At 39.5% G+C, this 27,446-nt stretch overlaps 2 protein-coding genes across 4 annotated transcripts in view; one reads left to right on the top strand and one right to left on the bottom strand.

The window, feature by feature from the left end:
• Positions 1-13,105, top strand: SLC16A14 (solute carrier family 16 member 14). 2 transcript variants are annotated; one of them, XM_075098814.1, is made up of 7 exons: positions 1-350; positions 1,959-2,053; positions 4,466-4,607; positions 4,888-5,164; positions 5,990-6,133; positions 10,283-11,278; positions 12,957-13,105. In XM_075098814.1, the coding sequence occupies exons 4-7, from the start codon at positions 4,903-4,905 to the stop codon at positions 13,103-13,105; spliced, it is 1,551 nt and encodes a 516-aa protein (XP_074954915.1). In that variant the 5' UTR covers positions 1-350; positions 1,959-2,053; positions 4,466-4,607; positions 4,888-4,902. The 2 variants fall into 2 exon arrangements, with proteins under 2 accessions (XP_074954915.1, XP_074954914.1); XM_075098813.1 differs by having other exon boundaries at positions 1,950-2,053.
• A 3,003-nt stretch (positions 13,106-16,108) lies between these two features.
• The window catches only part of FBXO36 (F-box protein 36), a 31,211-nt gene continuing 19,873 nt past the window's right edge, over positions 16,109-27,446 (bottom strand). For both annotated transcript variants that reach the window (XM_075098815.1, XM_075098816.1), the window contains 3 exons: positions 25,548-25,656; positions 20,875-21,047; positions 16,109-17,053 (listed from right to left, as the gene is read on the bottom strand). In XM_075098815.1, coding sequence (XP_074954916.1) covers positions 16,862-17,053; positions 20,875-21,047; positions 25,548-25,656 — 474 coding nt within the window. In that variant the 3' untranslated portion in view covers positions 16,109-16,861. The remainder of the gene's footprint in view (positions 17,054-20,874; positions 21,048-25,547; positions 25,657-27,446) is intronic.

Genomic DNA, 27,446 nt, shown 5'->3' with positions numbered 1-27,446 from the left:
CTTCATTCAGCCACAAGAGTGTGCATGTGAGAGGATTGCAAATCTCCTCCGCCAAACCAGAATTAGCCGGTATCGCAGGAATGAAAGCGCGTGGAGATTTGAAATTGCAGGGAATGGAGACAAGGCGGTGCAGAAGCGGAGCTGCCTGGGGGGCGAGAGGGCCAAGGCCGCTGCCAGACTTCTGCAGAACATAAGCCCTGGGGCTGCAAGCAAGGGGCGCGGCCGAGCGGAGCGGGGCGCAGGTGGACGCGGAGCCCGCGGCAGCTCTCGGGGAGCGGAGCGGCGCCGCGGCGTGGGCTTGCAGCGGGGGCTCGCCGCCGTGGCGGGCTGGGGCGGCGGGGCACGGCGCGGTGAGTACCTCGGGCGGAGCCGGGAGCCGCCGCCTAACACCGGCACCGGCGTGGGCGCGGGCGGGGGTAGGCGCAGCGGCCGCGCCGCCTGCGGCACAGGCGGGCCGGTGCGGTGCGGTGCAGCGGGGCTGCCGGGGGGCGGCGGCGGCCCCTCCGTGCCGCTGCGGGCTGGGAGCGGTGCCGCCGCCGCAGCGGGGTAACTAGCGGTCATCCTTTGTGCTCCGGCGGGCGGCGCCTGCAGCCGCCCCTTCCTCCCAAACGCCGCCCCGCCGCCCGGCCCCCGCGGGCAGTGGGGCGGCTGCCCCCGGGACCCCAGACCCCGGGACTTCGGGCTCCGCGGCCAGCGCTGCTCCCGCGGCGGCAGCCCTCGGCTCGGGGGGTGGCAGCCCTCCTCTTCTCAGCGCTGTTTTGCATCGATGAGCTGAACCTGAGTGCCGGAGAGGGCGTAACGTGTGAAGCTCCCGAATTGATTATCTTCCGCTGCCTCGGGGCTGCTCCGGTGACAGTGTGTAACCGTTCACAAAACAGAGGGACAGCGCCCGATGCAAGCTGCCCGTTCCCTTGGCACCAAGGGGGAGAAAACTGGCTATGATGTGAGCTTGTTCCCGCTGTCCCCGGGGCCCCGGGGCCGCTGGTGGGTCAGGCTGAGGCAGAACAGCACCCAGGGGTCTCCCGGGGAGGTCTCCAGAGCAGGGCCTGGGAAACAGCCCCGCCGGGCAGAAGGGCAGCAACCCGAGCCTGGAAATTGAACTGCCACCGTCTTGATGCAAACTTGTCACCCAGGCAATTAGTTTCCCCTTTTAAGCGTTTCATTTCCCTGATTTTCTCTTCCTTGCTGGGCGCACAGTTACCCACTGTGGCTTCGATCTGCAGTAGTGGCCAGTCTCCACATCTCCAGTGAAGTCATTGACAGCTGAAGCGCTCGACGTATTAGCAAGTTGAAGTTAGACAGCCAAAACTTACAGCACCCAAAATAAATGATGTTTTTAACAATTTTTTTTTTTATGTCTTCAAAACACAAATAATTATGTGTGGCATGTCTGCTGGGAAATCAAAATTCATTACTATTTATAATGCATTTATGAGTTATCCATTGGAAGTGCCCTTAAAGTATGATTTTATTCTATACTTTTTAATACTGAGGCAGTTGGGTACTGGAAGAGGTTACCAAAGTATATGTAAATTATTCATCGTGTGGACTTTTTATATCAAGATCAGATGTTTTCTAATGATCTGGTTTAACTACAAGCTAGAGAGCCATAGCTCCACTTTGGTGTTTTGCTGCTAACTTTGGTCTTATTACAGCACCCGCATTTGTCCCTAAAATAGCTCGAGTCAGTTTTTCAGAAAAGCTCAGCATCTTCCAGGGCACTAATGTTCGGGCCAGTTTTCTGAGAGCTCTGCATACTGTGTGTGTCTGAAAAAAAATCTAGCCCTTCTCCAGCTGACCAAACAACAATGCAGATTCTCCTGCCTTTAAATGCCATCCCTTGTGGGGGGCTGTATTCAAACACGGTTACTGTGAGTGGGTCTTCACTACCTTGTCATTGGAGAAATAAGGCTGGCTTCACAAATCGGCTGCTGTCATTTTCATTGCAGTTTCTCTAGGATTTTGCAATTGCAAAGAGCCCCTTGGGCTTCTCTGCTTCCCGTGATACTGAGCTCTTGGCAGTGCTGTGGTGTGGGAAGAAGGCTGAGGGCAGGTAAGTGCATTTCTCCTGGCTGCAATAGGCCGCAGGGGGGTGAGCCAGTCGTGGGGAGAGGATCCAGACATCCAGTCCTTGCTTTATCCAGAGCCTAAGAGTTTGTGCAATTATTGGAAATTGCCTTCCCTGCTGTTAAGTGTATTCACTCTGAACTTGTGATGATAGTGGAAAGTTAATAGCATAAAAGTAATAGCAAGCGAGAATCCAGTTCAAAGGGAAAATATATGCATTTTCTGAAGATTTGTGGGGGTTGATTCAAGCATGGCATTAACTTGCATCTAGTCAATCTAAGCCTATTCTGTCAGTAAGATTGCAAAGATGAGTGTCATATCTTTTCATCTCAATATCAATTATTTTTTAAAAATCATTTAAAATATATAAAAGATGTATGTATGTATTTCCTGTCCAAGAGCATTTCTGTATCCAATATCAGTACTGAAGCGCACACAAAACCAGTCAAAAGCATGAAAGAGAAAGGTGAGGCTCCACATTTAATCCTGACTCTGAATCTTTAGTTACATAATTTTGTATTCCATTATCTAAGATGTACTGTAATATCCATCATACATTTTCACTGTTCTCATACAGAGTATGTTTAACAGCTTGCAATTTTCCTCCATTCTGCTACTTCTCATTATTTCCCATTAGCATGATTATTCACTATCTTTATTACCTTTATGCAGTTAGTATTCTTCTTTCTTGTGAGTAGGCTGAATCCTCCATAAGTAGTCATATAAACTACATCGATGGAGGATCTGGCTACTAGTACATTAATAAGAGGGAGTTGAGCTGTCATCTTTAAGACCTGCTCTCTGTAGAGGAAGGATGAAGTATAATTTAAACAAAGACTGTCCCAGGTTGTCCTTCTGTGTTCAGAAAACAGTGCACCACTGCACAGCTCTGACTTGTTTCCCTGCTATCTTGCTTCTCTCCGTGTATACGGTCCTGCCTCAACACCCTGCAGGACCTCTAGAAAGACCTGTAAGCATAATTCCCCTTCTCTCTGCCTCTTGTTTTGGAAAGAAAAGGTCAGTAAGTAATTTTGGTGTGTTTCCACTGGCACCCAGGTGTGGACTCATCAATTGGTCTCAGTTTATCCACTTGTGCGGCAAGTGTTAAACATGCACAGTTTTTGTTCTTCCTCACTGTGTCACCAATACCTTCCATGGCCAAGAAAGGGCTACTGATAACCCCGTCCATAAAGAGTATCCATCTAGAAAAAAATGATACCAGGACTAAAACATATTTTAGTTCCAATTCGCAATGAGGCAAATCAGCATGCTCTTGGAGAAACCTGGGTGTTTGAGCTGCCCTTAGCTACATGTAAGTACCTGTACTGCAAGTAAGGGATATGTGGCACCTAACTACGAAGGTAACTTACCCAGCAGCCAGTCTGGAGAGGTTACGTGTATCGGCAGGTTTTCACTCTTGTCTATGAAGGAAATGGTGACTTTGACTAATTGGCTCTGACTCCATCTGTATATTGGTACGAAATACTTCAGGGCCTTCTCTGTATGTTTATCTAGCAATAAGGAAAAAGTAAAACAGTTCGAAAAGGTAGTAATTTGAGAAGCAAAATATCCTAATGTATTTAAACAGCCCAATTTTTCAGTTAGTACAGAATCTGAGTTACTCCATTTGCTGCCAGTTTTCAGTAGTGAGGAGCTAGGCCTGAGGTGCACCTTCTGAGGGCTCACAGAACACATAAGAAGCTTTTTAAAACAATTTTTGATAACTTTTTGACTGTTGTGAAGCTGATGGCTTTTTTTATTTCTCCAGAGAAGAAAAGAAGACAAAAAATTACCATCTCTGGTAATTTGTATTGTTACATTTCTAGTCTCCATGGAAACATATGTGGTGCTCCACAGTTGGGTAACATTTCAGTACGTTGCAGCAGAAATCAGATGGGGGGAAGACAGGGTTCTGTACCTTGCCTGTTAATCAATTAAAAATTGTTTTGAAATTATTTTCAAATTGTGTTGCAATCTTCACTTAGAGTAACAATGGAAGAAATCAAAGTAACCAAATTAATCTATGATGGCCTGATCCTACATACACCTATGCGCATAACTCTGCCACTCAGTTTGATCGTGGTAGACATTTACATTAGTTTGGAAGAATTCTTTGGGTTTAGTAGGATTTATGGATTAATACTACGGAAACTGAAGGCGTAATAGCAAACTGTTTGTCCAGTTGACTCTGATAAAAGTTTAAAGCTTGCCAGAGAGGTAGTAACAATCCCCTTGTAATTTATGTAAGCAAAGTGTTTTGAAAATCAAGAACATTAAATCTTCATCTTTCTCTGTCTTCACTCTCATTCTTCCACTACCAAAACTGGTTTCCTCTGAAAAGATACGGTAACTTCATCTACCTGCCTCTTCAGGATTTTGTTTTTTCTTTTATTCCAAGCTTTATCAGCTTGAATGCAAAGGCACATAATCTTACTGGGAAGGCAGAAGGTGATACGGAGAAGGAATATAGAGAGAGTGACCACCCGTTTTTTGTGACCACAGTCAACCCATGAAGAGTGAGTGTTCTCAGCCACCTACAAGTAAGTAAAGTATATGGTAATGGGAACAATGCAGCCTACTGTCAACCCATAAATGCTGCTGCGTAGACAGCCATGATAATAAGGTACACAAAGAAATACATTAATCAGATAATTTTCTAAGCATTTTACATTTGAACAATGAAAACCCAGTATTTGCTTTATAACCGCACTAAATCACAATCGTGAAATATGGATGTGATTTATGCCATTCACTACAACCAAACTACAAAATCTGACAATTTTGTATGTATTTTGAAGGTATTTACTGCATTTGTTTCAGAATACCGTGGAGAAAATGTATGCTAGTCGAGAGGATATTGGGTATGATTTTGGAGATGACTCAAAAGTTGGAAGTAAGCCAATTAAGCCTAATCCAAACATTGATGGAGGATGGGCTTGGATGATTGTGCTTTCCTCTTTCCTTGTTCACATACTTATCATGGGGTCCCAAATGGCCCTTGGAATACTCAACATGGAATGGCTTGAAGATTTTAATCAAAGTCGTGGCTTAACAGCGTGGGTTAGCTCCCTCAGCATGGGCATTACGCTTATTGTAGGTATGTTCCAGCATGATTTATTTCAAAAATACAAAGATTTTTGGAATATGTTTGGCACTCATCCCTCATGTATTTTCTTACAGTTTTCCATTTTATTAGCAGAGCTACCCAAGTTCTCCTGAGTTGCCTTTTTACATTCACCAGGACAAATTTTACAAGGTAGAGGGAGAAAGGGAACAACAGGGAAGATGATAAAGAAGACAATTACTCGAGGAGACAGCATGAGCAGGAAAGGATGCCTGTGACTTCCAGGTCTCATGAGAATTAGGAGAATGGATCATCTGTGAAGCTTGTGGCCCTCCCCATACTCTCTCTGGGAGGAGAAAATGTTGAATTCAGACAGTTTATATTTCAGTTTGGCAGCTGAACTAAAATTTATTTTTTAGGTTGTGGTTGGATGAACCCAAAATAATATCTTGAGGGGTGTGTCTATGTATATATGTATATACATACCTCTGTCTCCCTAAATTAAGTTGAAAAAGTTGTGTTCCACTGAAAACAAAATAGAATGTTTATTTCCTAGTTACTTGTGAAAAAGGCCTGCACTCACACAGCTTTAGTATTGGGAACAACGGTTCCAGTTTCTTCCTCTGTTTAAACTGTCCCTTCGTCATGGAGCAACTTTGATTTTAGGTGCTGCGTGTATTTACTAAGTATTTGGTTGAATGTTTCTTTTCAGGATTTTAAACAGTAATAGGGAATATAAACTGAATTGCATGAGTAGCCTGATGTTTAACATTTTGTTTAAAACATTAAGAATCTTCATGTGAAAAATTATTAATGGGCATAGAGAATTAAATAACATTTTTTCATGTTTTTTAACAGGTCCTTTCATTGGTTTATTCATCAGCATGTGTGGGTGCCGCAAGACAGCTATAATTGGAGGGATATTGAATGCCCTAGGCTGGATACTGAGTGCCTATGCCTCAAATGTGCACTACCTCTTTCTTACGTTTGGAGTGACAGCCGGTAAGCTGTACTACCGCTTGGAGGTTCTTTCAATTATTTTTGGTTCTCTTGAAGGTTATCTGGGTGAGTAAAGAGGGAGGTTACACTGTGAAGTTATGCCAGCTTTTCTTTCACACTCTTTACAGCCTGTTATCTTTTTAGAAAACTTATTTATTTACTCAGTGGATTGGGACCAGTGACTTTTGTTGTCATTTAAATCTGCCTTGTGAAGATAGTATTTCTATCAGTTTCTTTCAAGTGAATATATTAGAGGACATTTTTAATTAGAAGAATTAATGTAACCCAAACTCTAACAAGTGGAATTTAAAGATGTTAAAACACTGTTGAATTATTTATCTGGCTAACCCCTCTCTCTGTCACAGGAAGAAACTGCAAATGTTTTCTACAGGAGCTGTTCCCCATTAATAAAATACCAGATTATGATAACTATGTACTGCTTCAAAACCCATTTTAAAGGTGTTGTGGGTTACTGCTGGTAGGCAGCTAAGCCTCACACAGCTGCTTGCTCACTCTCCTGCAGTGGGATGTGGGAGAGAATCAAAAGGGTAAAAGTGAGATAAAGACAGTTTAATAAGTAAAGCAAAAGCTGCATGCGCAAGCAAAGCAAAACAAGGCATGCATTCACTGTTTCCCATGGCCAGGCAGATGTTTATCCGTCTCCAGGAAAGCAGGGCTCCATCATGTGTAACGGTTACTTGGGAAGACAACTGCCACAATTCCAAACGTCCCTGCTTCCTCCTTCTTCCCCCAGCTCTATATGCTGAGCATGACGCCATGTGGTGTGGGACATCCCTTTGGTCAGTTGGGGTCAGCTGTCCCAGCTGTGTCCCCTCCCAACCCCTTGTGCCCCCCCAGCCCACTCGCTGGTGGGGTGGGGTGAGAGGCAGAAAAGGCCTTGACTCTGTGTAAGTACTGACCAGGAACAGCTAAAACATCCCTGTGTTATCAACACTGTTTGGGTCAAAAATCCAAAACAAAGCACCGTATGAGCTAGTATGAAGAAAATTAACTCTATCCCTGCCTGAATTAGGACAATGCATGTGGCCATATTTCATACATAGCTTCAAATAAAGGATATTCAGATTACATCAACAACCACTAATAAATAGCACTTAATTTTGCTACCTTTTTTTACAATCAGAATCACTGAAAGAAGTAATACTTTGTCATTTTTTCTTGGAATTAGGTCTCTAGAAAACCTTTTAACATGTGTAAGAGCCCAAGCAAAATATGAAAAGGCATGTGTATTTAGGCAGCTTTCTTGAAAACCATTAGATCCTTAGTGCCTGAATGCTCAATTTCTAGCAGAATGTGGTTTCTTGTGAAAAAATGTAGTTACTTTAAGGAAGTTATGTAGAAAAGCCCAGTATTACCTACTTAAAGGACTATTCCATTTTATTCACTTATGTAATTTCTGGAAAGAGAAGTTTTTAATAGAAATTAAATGACAATGTTGAAGTGATCCAAGTGAGAAATATGAAATTTGGCCTTTATCATCTGAGCAACACCGAGCAATTCAAGGGGTTTTTCAATATTATTCACTCCATGGATAACATGGCCAGTTATGTTTGCAAATAAAGCACAGAATCTATGTTATACTTGACAGACAGAAGCGTTGTGAAAAAAATTGTTTGCAATACTAATAATAGCTTCAGTACTCTCCATTCACTCAAATAGCCCTTCCACAGAATTTCATAGAAATCTGCAGAATTTCTGTACATAATTTTTTATCTAGCTTTCTGGATGGAAAAAAATTGAAGCTAGCAGGGGTCACTGTGACCACTCTTTATATCACCATACGGTAGATTTCAGTAATGATTTACATTCCTGAACAAAGAACAGTAATTGCAGGCAGAGTTCTGCCCATTTTGGCATTTCTGTTTCCATGTGTTGAATATAATCAAGCAGACAGGAATCTACACGCTCTTTCTCTCGGCTTCTTTTCTCTTGCGCCTTTTCAGAAAGAGTGTACTGAAAATACCAGACAAAAAGGCAGAAATTATACAGATAACTTAAAGATGGGTGAAACCCATATTTTCAGAAGAAATCTGAGGTAAATCTTTACATGAGGTGAAGAAGGGACATGCTCTTACAGAAGTAATTCTGGCCAGAAAACCACTGTAGATGCCCAAGATGTTTCTCCAGCTCCATGAGACATCCATTCCCCATCCTCTCGCTCCCCATCCCCTCACACACCGTCCCCTCACTCATGATCTCCTCACTCAGCCATGGCCTCAGTCCCCGTCCCCTCACCCCCAATACCTTGCTCACGGACCCCTCACTCACTGCCACTGCAGGGAAGTTTCCTTCATGTTCTTGTGGCCACTAGATGTAAGGCTGCTGTTCACTTACCGTGGCTGCCTCTTGCTGCAATCACTTCCGGGCCTTCATGCAGTGCTCGTGGGCTTACCCATGGCTCCTGTTCTCCCCGTTGGTCACCCACCATGCCAGATGCCCTCATGCAGTGCATCCCCATGATCCCAGTCTTGTCCCCCCAGCTGCCTCAGCTCCTGTTCGCAACATGCCCCTCACCTCAGTGTGGTTCCCTTCCACCAGCTCCTCACAGCATTGCCCCCTCACCTCCTGGCTGCCAGCTGCATCCCAGCTCCGCGGGCTCTCCTCCCCGCAGCAGCAGCGTGGAGGGGCAGGGGAGCCTTCTCCCCACTCACCTGTCCTGGGGAGCCCTGGGGTGGGTGCCTGGAGCTGTTGGTGGCAGGGAGCCCCTGTGGGCTGGGGGGCAAAGTGGCCCCTGGGACCCTGTGGAGAGGGAGAGCAGAGCTATCCCTGCTGCTGCCCTTGTGGAGCTGGGTGACAAATCTGTGAGGAAAGGGAGTGGAGAGGCCTGTGGCCCTGTATGTACCTCTGAAGGTGGCATGCCTTTGCATGTGATTAGTCTATGTTTTGCTATGTAGCCCACAGAATGAAAAAGTAAGATAAAACAGTTTTAAAAATATGTTATATCTCGGGATGTGCAGGGAAGCACAGTAAACTCTAACACAAGTCTGGGCTGTTTTTTCACAGCAGTCAGCAGTAGGCCAGTCTGACAAGGCAGGGAGTGTTCTGGTGGGCAGAGAAATTTCCTTAGAGTTTGTGGGTGGGTTTGGGGAGGGAGGCCTTGTGCAAAATAAAAACCTGATCATGTATTTGCACAGCAAAGAAATAAATACTTCTAACAGGCAAAACAAGTCAGCTCTGAGCATGGTGTGCTGCCGTGATGTAGCTATAGCTAGATCATGCTGTAGCTGCGTTATCAGCAGATAATGGTTAAGGAAAACTTTCAAGTCCAAAACACTCTTCTAAATTACAATCACAGTGAATTTGGAAGCATCGTCTGCATACACCTCTTCCAGTCCAAATCCCCTCTGTTAGGAATTTGCTATGAGAAAAACTAGGCAGCTGTTATCTTTAATGATGGTTTGCACAACTCTCAACACTTCCTGCTTGAAATAGGTACCATTAATACCCTGGTTTTTAACTACAAGTGAGGGAATTTCTACAAAATTAGACATCTGCCTTTTAAGAATATGCCTGTGCAGCTACTGTGTGGCCCTCCCTGGACTTCCCTGGAGTGCCCAAAGAGAGACCTGGAAGCCACCTGAATTTGTGCCACTGGGCTAACCCGCCGTGCCTACTGAAACGTGTGTATCAGTCACTGGGGCTCCACAGTTACCACGCAAGGACAAAAACTCAGCCTGGATCTTCATTGCTGGTGACCTTAGGCAAAAGCAACAAGATGTGCCCGCTAAGGAATTTCTGGTCGCTGATACGATCAGATACAAGTGTAACAAATGCAGATATTTCAGAATAGGGTTTGTTTATGTTTGTTCCCATATTAACTGTCACTGACTTATTGTGAGATGTTTGGGCCTTTCCAGTGGTGTCATGCTGCACTGAGGTAAAGGTTTTATCTTCAAAGTGTTTCAGTTTCTCCAGCAGTTAAACAACAGTATTGTATTCTCACTGGAATGAGTATTGCAAATTTTGGAAAATGCTACAAGACAGAAATGAAAGTTAATATGAACTGAAAATTTATTCTCAGTTTTATTACTGTGCTTGTGCAAAAGTTAGGAATAGAACGGATTCATTTTTTTGCCGCTTTTTATCTTGTCGGCAAAAAGTTCACATTGACTTTGGTTTTTCTTTTCATAGGCGTTGGAAGTGGCATGGTTTATCTGCCTGCAGTGGTCATGGTGGGGCAGTATTTTCAGAAGAGAAGAGCACTTGCACAAGGACTCAGTACCACAGGAACTGGGTTTGGTGCTTTCCTAATGACTGCCTTACTGAAGTACCTCTGCACTGAATTTGGGTGGAGGAACGCCATGTTCATCCAGGGTGCCATCTCCCTGAACCTTTGTGTCTGTGGGGCGCTTATGAGACCACTCTCTCCCAAAGATGTTGTTAGTGAAAAATATGTTGTGAGAAGTAATACTGAAGGTAATCAGGCAAAAGCTCTGTCCCATTCTGCAGAGGCTATAAAATCTAATGGAGTTCTCAGTGAAGAACCGGAAAAAAAAGAAGAGGCAACAAGTGAAGAAATGCTTGACAGCGTTCCGCACATAGAAATTGGAGGTAAATCTAGAAGCGGAAGGAATATGTATGGACTGCGCATTCTTAAGACAGTGAGCCAGCTGACGGTTACCGTCAGGAAGGGCTTTGCAATATGGTACTCCAGCTACTTTGGAGCTGCATCACTGTTTACCAATAGAGTATTTGTGGCCTTTATAATCTGGGCTTTGTTTGCCTATAGCAGCTTTGTCATTCCCTTTATTCATCTTCCAGAAATAGTCAAGCAGTACAACTTGTCTAGTCAGAACAATATATTCCCTTTGACATCCATTATAGCCATTGTTCATATTTTTGGTAAAGTGATCCTTGGAATCATCTCTGATCTCCCGTGCATCAGCACGTGGAACGTCTTCCTCATGGCTAACTTTACCCTGGTCACCTGCATTCTTACTTTACCACTAATGCAAACGTACATTAGCCTGGCTGTGGTTTGTGCTCTAATAGGATTTTCTAGTGGCTATTTTTCTCTAATGCCTGTTGTGACTGAAGATTTAGTTGGGACTAAACACCTTGCAAATGCCTATGGCATCATCATTTGTGCCAACGGAATATCTGCATTGCTTGGACCACCCTTTGCAGGTAAAAAGTTCAAATTTCTAACGAACAGATGTTTGTATAATAACCGTGTGACTTGATATATTATTAAGATTTCTTATGTTCTGAGCACGTGTAGTTAACAAAATTACAGCTGTTCCAGATTGGAGGATTACATGTACAAATTTACAGATCACACCATCTGGGTACCAGCTCAGTATTTGCACACTACAAATTACCGTCCTTGCAAATAACCCCAAATCTATCACAAGCTACCCTTTCAATGGTATGTTTCCTTAAAGTATTATCATATACTTTTTTTAAATTGAAAGGTTTAACTTAAATTCTTATGTGTTTTGTGTAGTATATGCACTATACATTCTCATGCCTCTAGATGAAAAAATGAATAGGTTTGAGGGTAGGCATGTGTTTGTACCGTAGTATTATCCCAGAGAACTATAAAGTGTGTTTGGGTGTCACCACTCTAACCTGCCAATGGATGTGTTGATTTAACTAACTTAGCTTCGGCTTCCTTCAGCTAGAAATACCTACTTTGGGGACTGCACGGCTCATAATCTTTTTACAGTAGAAGGTAGAAATGTGTGTATGTTATCCCTAAAGTTACTTGGACTTAAACAAACATTCATTATAAATTTTCTCATAGAAAGAGGCAGGCGAGTACAGGAGAGATATAGGTAGTGATTGTCAATACTATAGCCAGACTATGGCTATCTTTTACAGATAAGCATATCAGAAGAAGGCAGTAAGAAACCTTATGAGTAATGGCCGTGGTCAACCAGGGGTGGCACTAGGCTGAACTGAAGCTATTAGCAGCACAAGCAACTCAGAAAAGCAAGAACGCTGTCAACCTTCTCTCCCCAACATTGAGTCAGCCGACACAATTTAGAGGAAAGCTCATCTAGTGCCCTTTGAAAAGCAGCAGTGTTCTACTCTACCATATACCTTTTCAGCACCTCTCAGCCTGTGCTGAACATGCCTTTGTATTTGGTCGTTAGTAACGAAGCCAATAGGATGCAATTAGTTGGTGTAAAAAAAGCGTCTCATCTTGAGGTACCATTGCAATGCAACCAGCGTGACATGAGGGAATCTTGCTGTTTTGGGTTCTCAAACCTTTGTGAAGTAACTTTAATGTATTTTTGCAAAGGAATTAAGGTTGGAATGAGAGTCATTACAGTACTGAGATCTTATCTCTTGAGAAGTCTTTTATCGGTATGTGAGTCTTTGAGAAGGCTTCTGGGAACGTGTTTGCTTGCACAGGGCACAGCATTTGAACTAGTCTGCAGTATCAGGAATTTTACAAAGATAGTAGGGTGGAAGAACTAATTGGTTTGGGATTCCAAAACATCTGTTTTAAAGCCAGACCTATGATAACTTGTTTGTAAAATGTACAGTTTTAGAGAGAAGGTTGCTTGGCTTCTTAGGATGGCACATAGCTAGAGTCCCATTTTAAGACTTCCGTGATACTTAAATGAGGGGATAGATTCTGCGCTATTTTTTTTGGTGAATGAACAAGAGGTTTTGTTAATACATTTCTACTTGTAGCATCTAGAGGAGGAGACAATCGCCACCTTTTTTTTTTTCCACAAAACTATAGATTTGACTGAAATGTCATAAGAGGAGCGTGCAGTATTTTTTATACTTTCCCATGCAATGTACCTTGTTGCAAGCTTTGTAACAAACATGTTTTGTCCTTATTTTGCAGGTTGGATCTATGACATCACACATAAATATGATTTTTCTTTTTACATATCTGGCTTGCTATACATGGTGGGGATAATATTTTTACTTATACAACCTTGTATTCAAAAGAAACAACTAAGAGAAAAATCTACAGAAGAGGCACAAGCATAGAACAAATTCCAGAAGTTTTTATACAGATTTTTTTTGTTTTCATGTTTCTATTGTATGACAGTATGAAGCTGTTTTTCTTATGGAACCAACCACATTAAGCTGTACTTAAGTGAAAAGCAAATGTGCTCCAAAATGCTAATAAATTATTAGAAATATGCTTTTGAAATGAGTTAAGATGTTTTACTTTAGAGCTAACAAATACAGCGATTAAAAGCACCCTGCCAAGCTTTTAAAATTGGAACAATGCTGGTGCATTTCCGCTTGCTTCTCTTTTACCTTTTCACCACTAACCACTGGTGAAACTCCACTGACTGCAGTGCAGTTACTCCTGATTTACACTAGTCCTACAAGAGAATTTGATCAGGATATGAATGATTTATATAAGTCCTTCCTACTATGTATTCTGTCTGATCAGTTACCGAGTATGAGAAAATGATTGTATTTCTTACCTGGTGAGTCAGGTCCTGTTGAAATGCTAGTACAATAATTCAATTAATTCAGTGTATTAAAATTACTATTTCTGTGATGCAAAACTGAAGAAAAGTTCTTATATTTTTCTGAAACTACTCACTACTTTAAGGATTTTTTTTTTTTATTATCAATTGCATAACAAAGTAGCCACTCTTCATACAGAAGCTGTGTTATAAATGCTGTGACACTTAATGCACCTGAAGTAAAACAAACGTAAAAGCAAAAACAGGCAACGTGCGGAAAATACTATTGCTATTCACAAACTGGAAAATGTTTCCAGAAAGTGTTTGAAGTTTCTGGCTGCTTTACCTAATTAGAGGCATTGTAGAACTTCGTACCATTGCCATTGACTCCTTCCATGGGACTTGTTTGTCAATTAAACAGTAGTAAAGAAACGCCATTAGGCAAAATTGGCCAAATATAATTTTAGAAAGAACTGGGCTACAGCACACTTAATTTTGTTACAATTAATTTAATAACAAAACCTCTTATATTATGATCAGTTGTGTTGCTGCTCTTAATGTACACCATGAACTATCTAACACCGGTCACGTTTGAGATTTTATTTACTAGAAAATTAGATAATGCAAAGCATGGAGGAGCTAAAGACCACTTAAAATATTGAAATCAATTTTCTTAAACAACATTAAGCACCTGGTAATCAATGCAGAATGTTTTGAGTGGTGGTACAAGACATATTTTTTCAGCTCTGAGAGGTGAGTCTGATGTTAATTTTCCTGTATCAAATAAAAGTCACTGTATGTTTTTTCCCTGGTAGCCTTATGAAAGCTTTTTTTCATGAAAAATCAGGTTCTTGGTTTAATACTGGTATGTGCTGCTGGAATTCTTAAAAAACAATTGATACTGTTCAATTATATTGAACAATTAGTGGGAAACAGTTCAGTATGCAACAATATCAACAATACAGATCTTTCTTTTTTATACCTGCAACCTTGGTTAAAAAAACAGTCCTGAACCTCAGCTTGTATTGTTCTATATTGCAAATCACCAACTTCTTAGTTTCACATGTCTACAGCTGTTGGCAGGGTCATATTTTAGAACAGATCACTCAAATGAGCCAAGTTAAAAAAGAAAACGCAAAGAAAACACCAAACTACTTGAGGATTTAGATCAGTTCATTCATATAGGATAGTTATGTGTGGCCTTTAAAAGTCACATTAAGACAACCGAGGCGTGAGTGAACTGCAACACACGGTGTGAACACGCAGTCAGTAATTTCTTAACATCAGCTTTTTGTTGCAAAAACGTTCATGTAAACTGCACTTTCACATCAGTTCTTTTGTTGCAGGTTTAATGTCTTCTTGGTGTGAATGCTGCTGCTAGCTTTTAACCGAGCTATCTTTTATTGGTGAGATAGATATATATATATATATAGAAGTGATGATTTCCCTCGATTTCATTTTTTTTCTTTTTGGAAGATATTTACCCTTTATACTTAGATCTTCATTTTGTCTTTTGTCAAAATCAATTTTATTTGCATATTAATGTAATGAATAATATGTTGTTCACTTATGATATCTGCAGTATATCTTTCTGTATAAGTCCTTACTGGGCCATGTGATGGGAATAAACTTATATTACCCAAACTTTCACTTTCTGTTAATTTACTAATTAAGTTCATTTTTTAAGCTTAAAAATGAAGATTCTCCTGAAAAATGATTGTTCTTATTTCTCATAATGGAAGGGACAGGTACATGGTTGATCAAGGAGGAGGGAAGATGGGTTGACAAAGTTGAGTTAAATTAGGATTTTAAATTAATATTCACCCAGTCCACCTTGGCTAGCATGGGCTCTAGTTTCCTAATCTGAAACTGCCTAAATCTGTTACGAGAGCACAAGCTAAGAAAAAAATGCATTGATGGTAAATTGGCAGAAAGAAAGAAGAGGGCCTGCTGTTCAGTAGCCCTGCCCACATACTGTAGTTCCTAAAATCATCTCTCTAAAGCAAAATTATACTTTATAGTAGTTTATTACACAGAACAGAAATTTTATGAATACAGTATTTTATGCACTTCAGGAAATTTCTATTTGTCATTGTCCTAAAAGGAAATAGTCACAAAGAGGAGAGACTTCTGAATGTGGATCTTTAGATGAAAAACTTTCATCTAAAGATCCACAATCACCAAATGCTTCAAGAATATTGGTATACAGTTGTAGAACAAAATATTCTTAATCTAAATTAGCAAATATTTTTAAAGTATTAAAATACTGCTTTATAAAGAAATAGCATAAGAACCCTGTATTAATAGTTTTTAATCAGTTTATAAAATTCCAGTTTAATAGTTGACATGTTAAAAAATTGCAAACGTAATATACTCTTCAAATATTACACTGTTCTATGCAAGTACTGCAACTGCTGTTTTTAATACTCAGGTGTTATGTCTAGTCAATGCCAAATGATATATTAATCAACTGGTACTTTCAGAGTAATAATATTTGGCCTCTTAATTACTGATGGTGATTGTTGGAGTAAGTCAGTAAGAACTGCCTTCATTTTACAACACCTCTTAAGTAACCATTGTTACAATCTTTTAAGACAGCAAATGTCTCTGACCACATACGCAGCTCGAACAATGAACAATGGAAGTCAGTTCCTTGCAGGAGTTCCTGCATCAGCAACATCAAGGAAAAATTTTCCCCATACACCATTCCGGCAGAGTGCCTCAAACGTGATGTTGGTGGGGCGTCCAAATGAGGAAAATAATTTGATCCACCCTCAGTCACCAAAAAGAAGTCTCTTCTTGCTGACAAAATTATTATTTGCTTGAGTTTAGATAATTAATTTTAAAACATTTTAACACACATCAAACTCTGCAACCAGCTACATCTGACTTGCCTATAAACATTGCAAATTTACCGTGGTGGACAGTAAAAACTTCAGCATTCATCGGCAATTTTTGCAGTAAGAAATGATAGATGGTTTTCTATAAAGGTAATGATGACAGAGCTGTAGCACCTGATATAAACATGGAGCATGTGTTGTATAGCATACTTACAATATAGTCAGAATGAAGAAGTACAAAGAAACCACAACCTCTTCTATTGCTAGTATCTGTTATAACGCTGACTATAATACAGTTTCAGGATGCCCAACATATTAAACTTTGTATTTACATGTTGCTCTGAGTAAGACATATTTTGTTTTTCCTCTTTCAGTCCTCAAAATAATCTGCTTTCCCTAGTAAAGCAGAAAAGTCCGTATGCCTGACCTGATAAACAGCAAATCCACACCTTAGAGCAATTTCTTCAATGCAAAATGCATCTTTATTCAGTCACTTCTTTGTTCCGAGCATCTTGTTTCTGCCTCCTTCTTCGGAGCTGCAGCTGTAGCTGAAGTCTGTTTGTGAAGAAGAATTTTTTCCAGCCCATTTCATGTGCGAGTTCTTTCATTTCAGGTGTGATTGTGTCACACAAGTTCTCCACAATATTCTCCCATAGCACGTTACTGTTACATATCTAGTTGCAAGAGAAAGTAGAGGCTTAATGTCATAATTTGGCTTATTCGTTGCTCATTATTTTACTACACAAAATGTGTTTAGATAACACAGATGCCTTGTGTGAAGGTCCCTTGCAGTGCAAGCTGCCCACCTATCCTGAAAGAGGTGGTATTAGTTAAAACTCACAATGACATCAGTGGAAGTTTTGTCTGGAGTTGCCAACACAAGATATTGCATGTTCTTCTGTGAAAAATTTGAGAAGCTTCATTTGGTATGATATCAAAGGCCTTTCTGCCACACTAGAAGCAGCTGTAATGCCACATACTTTCCTAGTATGTAATTCATACAGCCCATTGAAATCAATGAAGCTGTGTAATATTATGCCAAAGAACTTGTCAGGATGTAGAAATCACATGAAAAATACTAACCTGTTTTCAAGGTAGGTAAAAGAAGCCAAATGCCTTTCGACTTACTACAGAAATGCATTTTTAGGAAGCGTTCAGGAGCACTGTAGGGATTAAGCCTGCTTCTCAGAAAATGCTTCCCTCTTTCAGAATGACTCCAAAAACAGAATCAGGTGGAAATATTACTTTATAAACAGGAAGAAAAAAATATGCCATTTGTTAGATGATGGAACCATCACAAAAAACGAATTAGGAACACACACTGTGTCATTGTGTATTACCTGCCTGTTGTAAGTTATACCAGTGCATAGTAACACAATTCTGCCCCCAGACACTCCACTTTTCTAACTGTGTAATTGCAGGGACCTAAGTGGAGCTGTACTAGATTACTCCCATGCAAGTGGCTGGGATGTCTGTCGCAAGCACTAACAGAAATAGAAAAGCAAAAGTCCTGGAATAACTTCTGTTGCTGCTGACATAGCTGGATACCTTAAACTATTTAATTCACTGACTACAGCAAAGCTGTGTCAGAGTACGTGCGATCCTATTTCTGTTGTTCTTGAACTGTGAGCGATCAGCACACACGTGCCAGCATATTTTAGCAGAGGAAAGCAGGGATTAATGGGGAAAATTGCTGTAGAAGTCCTGAAACGTAAATACATGCATTTTGAAAGCTTCCTCTAAATTTCTGCTCTCTGGCTCTAACCCTTCTGCTGTTCCTATGAAGAATGGACAGCATTCAGTTAAAAATAGTAGAGAGTCGTTTTTAGTATCACGTATTCGTATTTCCCAACACGGTGTTCTAGTAAAAGAAGTACAGGGCAAAAAAATACAACCACTGTCATTATGGTGGTTTTCTTGCCGTGCCAGTGGCTCCTGGAGGGCGCAACAGCAAGGCGGCCGCCCCCGGCAAGCGGCGGGAGCCCGGCGCCCCCGCGCAGCGCCTGTCCGCCGCGGCCGCGGGAGCCGGCTCCCCCTGGCGGGAGGAGCTCCAGAGAGCCCCTGGCGCTCTTCTGCCGTTTCATGGTGCCTGGTTTGGCTGTCTCAAGACCTTGTACAAAATAAACGAATACCGTCCCCAGCTTGTGCTGGGACATGTCACAATATCGCAGTCTGATAAAAAAAGTGTTTGGGGAAACGCACAGAGAGTGCTCCAACGGCGGCGCCCCCACCACGGCTGCTGTACGTTGCTTCTTTGGAGACGGAGCTTCTTTTACAATACTTAAAAATAGGACCTTGTGAAAATCTAAACTTTGAAACACATACTGAATTCTCTGGAGAGGGGCATTTATGCTCGGAAGTACAGTGTCAGGGAAATGCCACGCTCTGCGTAACAAATGTGGATACCGGTTTAGTTCAACCTACCTGGATGCATTGCATAGGATGGACGTACAGAGACTTTCCCACTCCACTTTTCAGTCCTGAGTGCAGAGACTGTTCTGTTTTCCCCTATTTAAAAATCTGAATACACTATTTTATAATTCCACAGAGAGCAGCATTCCAGCCTATGAATAAGTTAGTCTGGAAATGAAAACTCACAGCATTGGGGCAAATTTTTAATTCTTTAAAAATACTGCTGAAATGAGAGAAAGACAGCATGGCATTACTAGTTGTAATAGGTTATTTCATCATGCCAAAATCTTAACTTTATTATTATGTAGCTTAATTATTTCTTGGATTTCCTTTAATTCCAGAATATCCAAGACTTTGTGTTAAACTAATGAAAAGTTTACTGCCCTCCACAGTACCTCATCCTACCGCATTCACACTTTGCAAATGACAGATGGCTTCCAAATACACTAATAAGTTATTTCCTGACCTCCCTTCTATCCACTCTCTTCCTCTCCTTTAGTTGTTTTTATTCTTTCATCCTCTACCCATTGTTTCTCAGTCACAATATCAACTGTTTTATCTTCAAACTGAAATGAAGCACAGAACTTGGCAATCGCCTATTTTTTGTGCTCACTTGAACTCACTCTCGCTAAAGCATCTGTAGTGTCTTTGTAGCCACACCATGGGAACAGCACTACAGCCACATCCTCTTGAACTGTCAGCGGTCTTCCATGGAGCTTTTCTTGAAATCTTGGGCCACAACACCTCAAAATAATACAACTCTAAGCAATCTCATCCCGATACAGTTTGGAGACGTACTCTGCACCACAGACATGTCCTGTTCTCCAAGCTAAAAGGTTAATCTGTCTCTCTGAAGTCTTTCAGAGAGTACCTAGCTGTCACATCAGACTCAGGATGACTAAACCTGTTTTCACCTTCCTCCTAAGGTCTCACCATTACTTACATTTTTAGTAACCATACAACCCATAACTGGACAGGCTTCATTCTAGGCTCCTATGGCACCCCTGGGGATAAGAATCAAGTTATTTTTCTGTTTAATATGCTTCTCTCCTTATTTTTCATAAGCTAAAACCCTTTTCTCCCCCTACCTGACTTACTGTAGCAGCCTCTTCTCAGGCTCAGACCAGGATAGAAAATGCAATTTTGAGGTATTCAGACCCACAAAAAATAAGCTTCCTAGATCACAGCTCTGAACGTATTATCTTTCCATCCCTCTGACTATCTGATCCTGCACTGACCAGGAAGATGGAATAGATGACCTCTCAAAGGCCTTTCCAACACAGCCTAAGGTCATAGGCAACTATGACCTTTCCAGTTCTGCACCGGCAGATTGGCCCTCATTCTCCTGGGGCTCCTAGGCTATCCCTCCCTATTTGTTACCCCTCATTCAGCACTGAGAGGCTACCCTTAGCTCCAATCAGCCAATAGTGGCAACTTCTGTTTTCTCGCTTTGAAGTCTCAATTCAACATGATCATACTATTTCCCATACCTTCCTCATAGTTGGAAAGAGCTTCCTAGCAAGCAAGCATGTAATCTTTCTCCTTCTGTGTTTCTTCCAGTTCCTTGCTGCGAGGTCGACAAAAATATTGAAAAAAAAAGACCTCTTTCCTTGTGCTCCTGTCTTTTGGTAAGAGAATTAAAACGTAAGCTCTCTAGGAATAGCAATGATTTTTTGTTAGTTAATGAATCCAGTGTATGGGGATCCTGGTCCATGGTTGAAGCTTCTAGACACTACAATAATACAAATCATAATGTAAAGCATAGGTTTTACATTTCAAATACTTAATCCTGGAAGCAGTGCATAACACCCATGGGTTACAATGGAATTATCTGGATCATTGTGTTTATTATATGCAACAAAAGTTTGTGGGATAAGCACGGGCTCTCTAATGGCCTAAGATGTAGATTTATTGCACTCATTTAGTTGTTTGTATGCAGATGATTAATTTATTGTCTTTAAGTAAAGCAGACAGATTGATGATTATATTAAATGTGAGAGAAATAAAAACCAACATGCTGCACAGCAGAGCTAACGATTTTTAAATAATTTATAATTTAAAAAAAGTATTAATTTTTCTTTACCATTTCAAATCTATGTGAAACTTGAGAAAGGCTGGCAATATCTTCAAGCTCCAGAAAGGAAATGATGTACAGAAGCAATGGGACAGGAAGCCGTTCCAGGAAGTCATAGTTACCTCGGCACAGACTGAGGACGTGTTCCAGAACTTTGGCACCAAACACTATAGCAATCTGAACTGTGATTTAAAAAAAAAGTAAACTAAAAACAAACCCAAAAGACAACATAATTGTAAAAGCCTGAAATTTCTTCCCAATAATCCCACATTATTCACATACATCTTAAAAAAAATTGGAAAAGTCAGCTCAATTATTTTGATGTTTTCTAGAGAAAATAACATACAGTATCTTACATTGAACATTAGTAATTTATAGTATTTCAGTTCATCTCAGGAGTTGCTAGTGACATCCAGGAAGCCTCAGCAGTAAAACAAAACTTTAGTTAAAAAACTGTATATTGTCCAGTAAACAGCAAACTCCGGTCTCAGCTGAGGAACATTAAAACAGCAGCAAGGCTGAACTGAAACGTGTCCAGATCCATTTTGTCCACTTTCCATACACACATATATATTTATTTACATAAAGACTGTGCTATTTACTCAGGAGGAGGTTAGTAAAACAACTGAAAAAAGTACTTCAGTTGAATGCTTTGGAGAAAATAATGATGGCTCTGATATTAAGAGTCCCTGTAGTTCTGCTTCTTATCTTATGTAGGTACTGTTAAACCACAAAAATAAATTGAAGACAGTTATCTTCTATAGTGACATGACGTTTTTGACTCATTGACTTTGTGATCGAGTACAGCGCCAAATTATTTTTCTGTAGATCTGCTACTTAGTGAGCTACTCCCCACCCTACATTCACACAGTCGATTATTTCTGCTTCAGTACCCACCTTGGAACTTGGCCTTTTGAATTTAACATTGCTCCTTCAGCTCATTTATCTATTCTATCAAATTGCTTTAATAAAAATACTATTTTGTTATAAAACCGGATCCTGAATTCAATTTGCTACACTTGTAATGAATGATCAATGGTAAATTTTGGAGCTGCATGCTGTTTCCTAAGATCTGACAACACGAATGCAGTCATCCAGATTTGTGAAGTTGTGGGTTTTTTTTTTTTTTCTTTCCATACAGGGATCAAAATTTCAATTTAAAGTAGAATTACTATCTTTTGTATTATGAAATTATTCTAACGCATCCAAAGTAGTTTTTTTGTTGTTGTTTTGGGGATTTTTTTTTTAAACCAACTAGAGTCTCTCTTCTAACGTATGTTAAAGTCATAAAAAGAGAGAGAAACAGAATCATGGAAGTTGAAACTAAACTGATTATCGGCAGTAAGTGCATCCAATTTTGATGCAGTTTTCCTTCCAAAATATTTTGTAAGAATAGTTACAAAACTCAAGCTTATGCAAATACATTTGAAAGAGCTTTCCAAATTGCAATATTTCACTGTTAAGATGTTAAGGCTTTTTTCTTCTCTTTTTGTTCCAAATAATTACCTTAGGAATACGTAAAGAAAGCTATCACCTTATGTTCCTTCATGCCTTTGGGTAGATGGCCCAATACTATTCAAGCTTTCTTTTCTGTTGCTATTTCATACTGCAAGCACAAACAGTTTGCGCTTGGTTCTCATTTGCTTTCCAAGAATTTCAGTTCTATATAGTTCGTAATTTTCCTCAAATTCCTTGTGCAAGTACAAAAATGATCTACACAGTCAACTAAAAATTGCCTGGCTGATCTAATTCAGGCTGATATGTAAGAATGATCCAAATCTTTGCATACTAGGAATGACAGTGATAATGGTTGTAGTGTGCACCTATTTCGTGTTGAATGATTAAGCAGGCTACTGCATGAGTATTTGCTGCCCCCTGAGTTTTTCCTGAAAATTATTTATTTCTAGAAATAATAATGTGACCTGGTTAGGCTATTTTAAAATATATTTAACTGTCTTTATCTTGCTTTATAAATATATCTGCAGTTACTGATGAACTAACTGTGAAAGCATGTTGAACTTCAGGTTTTCTGCGAAATTTTCATCCTATGAGTGCTGGATGCTACTTGATGACTTGTACTATTTGTTCGCTCATCCAAAACTGTAAATAAACCTCTCTTCTCTTGCCCTACACTGTCATCAATGAATCTTCCATCTTTGCAAAACCACAATGAAAATCTAGCCGTATACAAAATATTGCTCTTCCCCCTTGGCTCTATCGAGATTATGAAAATAAACTAATGATACCTTACTTCACTGTCCAAAAAGAAAAGAAAACATTCAGAACAAACAAAGATGTTTACAGCTGTATGGTAGTTAATATAAATTTACTAAAATGTTAACGTTTGTTATAAAATGTTTACTTCTTCAGTTTTCTATTGGATGCTTCAAATTCCTGTATGGGATATTAATAAAATGCTTCATTTGCAGGGGGATATTCTTCCTACGCCCATTAGAAATAATTTAAGCACTTAAAAAAAAATAATTCTCTAAAAATCTCCAACCATGTGAAAACATATATAAATCTTAGGAATAAGAACGAGGAGATAACAACAGGAAATACTAATACTTAATAGATAAATATTTTGCTGGTAGGGGTATACCAAATGTTTAGCAGCAACCATGGGTCTGGTGAGGAGTCTTTTATTTGAGCTCTCATTTGGCAAAAAATTCAATAAGGATAACTAGAATATTATTCCAGTATATATATTTGTAAAGAATTGGGGGTGGGGGGGTGGAAATCTGTGAATACTTAGGAGAACAGCAGCAAAGCTCCTCTCACAGGAGTTGAGAAGGAGGTGTAAAAACATCTGATTGTGTGGAACAGCAAGAGCTTTGGACAGAAATAATAACACTATAACAAAATACAACTTCTCACAAACATAGTAATTTATATTCATAATACTTCTATTTATGTTAGCATTTTTCTGGGAAAAAAAAACCACAAACCATTTTGTTTTATATTAAAGTTTTACTAAAAAACAGAGCGAAAACCCCATGTGTGATCTTAAAGATAATTTTAGAAGGAGGAAGAAATAAGTAAATGTTAGGAAAGAATGGCAACTGTGGCTTTCAATACTTCCTATGGGATAGGAAACCTGAACCACCAATGACACTTTTCAAGACAAAACAGGCAGATCTTATTTTTAACCTGTTGCAAACACACAGTAGAAAACTGCATGTTAACAATAATTTGACTGTTTGAATCATTGTACTCAGGTAATCTAAAACAGATGTTTTATTGTGACATTATATTACTATCAAATGCCACAAGAAAATCTTACAGTATAAGCAATGAGGAAAAAAACCAAGCTAAAATCCTCACCAATATATATATTCACATATCAAATCTACTTTTATGAAGTAAATAAAAAAATAAATTTAAAAAATTAATCATTTAAACCTCTTGCTAAGATTCAGCTATAAACTTTGTGTAATTCTTGGGGAAAAAAATAGAAGACTACTTTGAAAGTTTATAAAAATTAATAACCAATTTTGTGAACTTAAGATGTGGTGGTGCAACTCTTTGCCTCAACTAATGGAGCAATTATAAACACCTACTGCAAAAAAGCATAGCATATTTAGAGACTCCCTGAACACTAGCCAAATTCAGACCCTAAATGAAGATACACTCAAGTTTACTCTTGAAAACTGGTATATTGAGGAAAGAGTTTTACCCTCTCCCCTACCACCTGAGAATCATTTACTTCCTGGGAAAGCAGACCTCCTCTGCCTAGGTGTAAATAAGATGACGTCTACCAAAGCTGTGATGAAGAAAACAGGACTTCATTTAGAAATGACATCTTTCCAGTTCATCATAAAAATAGGATAAATATGAACTCACATCTGTAACTAATTTTTTTTATGTCTGTACATAATCAGAATACAGGAGCAGCTTATTAAAAATAACAAAACCCACCAACTCACTAACGCAAGGTGTTTGAGTGCTACCTAGTTTCTTGGCCTACAAAAGCCTCAGATCTCAATCCAGTCCTGCAGGTGCAGTTATGAAGTTCTCAATTTTCAGACCAGGTCATAGCTTAGACCTCAGCTATTCACTGCAGTTGCCAAATTAATGTGTCTTTGGCTTACTGTTTTCAGGAAACACTTTCCTCTGTGAGCCATGACCAACCACATCTTGTGACATGGTATCTCTTTAATCTATTACTGAGAACCAAGACTATAAGAAGATGCAGAGCAATAACTACTTGGGACATGTAGTCCCATGGAACTTTGGGAAAAAGCATAATTATTTTGGATGTTCTCAGTGGCCAGTCTATCAGGAACAGGTTGGAAAACAGCTCTATAAATCTACGTTTTAAGGTTTATTTAGCGGTGTGGTCATGACGTGGCCATGAAAACAAATGTGGTATCACAAAGCGTTATAAGGACTGAGTTATTAGCAGTAAAAATATTGCTTTATGGACTATTTTTGTTGCCAATACCTCTGTCATTGTCTTATAATGAAGCTATCAATGTTGCTGGGATTTATCCTATATTTACATTTACTGTCATGTCTTTTTGTTTTTACAGTATTCATACATTAGTTTATATTAATAAATTAATACAAAAACCCTGTGAGCCAAAGCAATCACATCTTTCATGAAAGTTATTACAGATCAATGTTGCCAGATTATTCCATTATATGCCACAGCAAATTTGTAATTATTATTGTCATCTTACTATGAAGAGATGAATCACCCAGAAAATCCTCCTGGGATTCTTTAATTTCTCCAGGTCTTGATTCACGAAATTCATTCCTAAGTGAGATTTTCCACCACCTGAAAATTACCTACAATTGTGGAAGAAGAAAAAGAAAAATAAGAAAGGAAGAAGAAATGAATATCAAGTACCATGAGATAAACACATTGCTAAGATTCAGGACACCCGTTACGTAAATGTTACTGCAATCCCAAAACAATGTTATCATAAGATATCAGGCCACGGTTACATTACCAGCAGCCTTACAACAGGCTTCAAAGGACAATAAAAATCCCATAATGTACCTAAACAAGTGTGAAATGTTTTTACATACATAGAAAATGTTCCCAACTCCTGTGCGCAAATTGTTTCCAGAAATCAAAACACGTTTAATGACATCTCAACTTGCAAAACTATAAACATTCTCATTTTGTTTTTCATTTGGTCACAGAAACACAATTCATCAGGCATTAAATTATGTGGTTAAGTAGAAATACCCATTCAACTGCTCAGGCATTCAAAAGTGGCAGTATTAGTAGTTAAACTGCCATTTTAACATTTTGTTAAAATGGAAACAAATAGGACAGTTCAAAGCTCAGCACTTAGACTGTCTGAAAACTCTGGAAAAAACTCTCCACAAGCACACGTTCAACTCACATTTTCAGAGTCTGAAAAGAAAGAAAAGAAAGCCTGCATTACAAAGCACGCAACTGAGACAAAAGATTAATATGAATAGTAAATTACGTAGCTATGAAATGATGTAGAACAAGTAGCCCTGGCTGTCATTTTCCCAGAGTTCTCTTAAAACGTTACATATATGCTTGGAACAGTGTCAGCTTTTAATATTGACTTTTGTTTTGTTGCTGTCACAGCTGGGTCTACAGGAGAGGAAAGTCATAATCGTGTCTCTTCCTTCACACAGCTGTTAGCAAAGACCACGCTCCAAGCCAAAAGTAGGATTCAGCTGCTGTTGTAGGCAAGGTTAGAAAAAAAAAATCTTGTAATCTTACTAATATTAATCTGTTTTATTTCCTTCCATTTCATTGAGAAAAGTGAGTATTTTACATTGCTGTATGTATATGCGGATTCCTGACACACTGAGTGATGAAACTGACAAATGAGAATATTAGTGAGGTGTACATTTATAAACACACACGCATATAAAAAAATACATTCTGCAGAGTCTTATTTTTTCTAGTAGCATGTAGAAAGGGAAAATTAAAAGCAAGCCTTGAGTTAACTGTCAATAAGCCACAGAAGACTACTCACATATTCTGACTGAAGAACACAGAGTTAAATTTACTATTACAAATCTTAGATCTGACAAGGGTGGTTTACATCTCTCAACATGAAATTTAACTTTAGATCTCATGTATTTCAGTGTCAAAATGTAGATTTTAAAGTTGAGAAGAATTAAGTATTTGTAACTCCCTGGGTTGCATTTCACTTTCATCAATTTTCAAATTAAAGCTCAGATTCTAGACAATCTGCCAAAGCAGACCCACACCAATAATTTCTGTATTTTTCAAGTCTTGCTTGTATCCTGTTGATATCTCATGTACAGTAACAGTAAATACATTTGAATAAAGGCTTAATATCTGCATCTGAATGTCAAATACAGCCAGCTAAAATTTATCATTTTGATGATTATTGTGGCTAATATATAATTATAGGTGGGTAATCGGAATTACTAAATCATATTTCTGATAGCTTTGATTAACTCTCAGACATATCCTCAATAGTCTGTAAAATAACCCTTTTTATGTGAATAAAACAAAAACCATCCTACTCAGTTGCAAAAGTTCATCCTATTTTACAATGACACACAATCTTTATTCCTTTGCAGTAAAACAGTTGCCTCCTTGAAGGGAAAAATGCCCA

Source organism: Phalacrocorax aristotelis, chromosome 7 (assembly GCF_949628215.1).
Source record: "Phalacrocorax aristotelis chromosome 7, bGulAri2.1, whole genome shotgun sequence".
Classification (NCBI taxonomy): domain Eukaryota; kingdom Metazoa; phylum Chordata; class Aves; order Suliformes; family Phalacrocoracidae; genus Phalacrocorax; species Phalacrocorax aristotelis.
The sequence above is the reverse complement of the archived record's forward strand: the minus strand, read 5'-3'. Positions and strand labels throughout refer to the sequence as shown.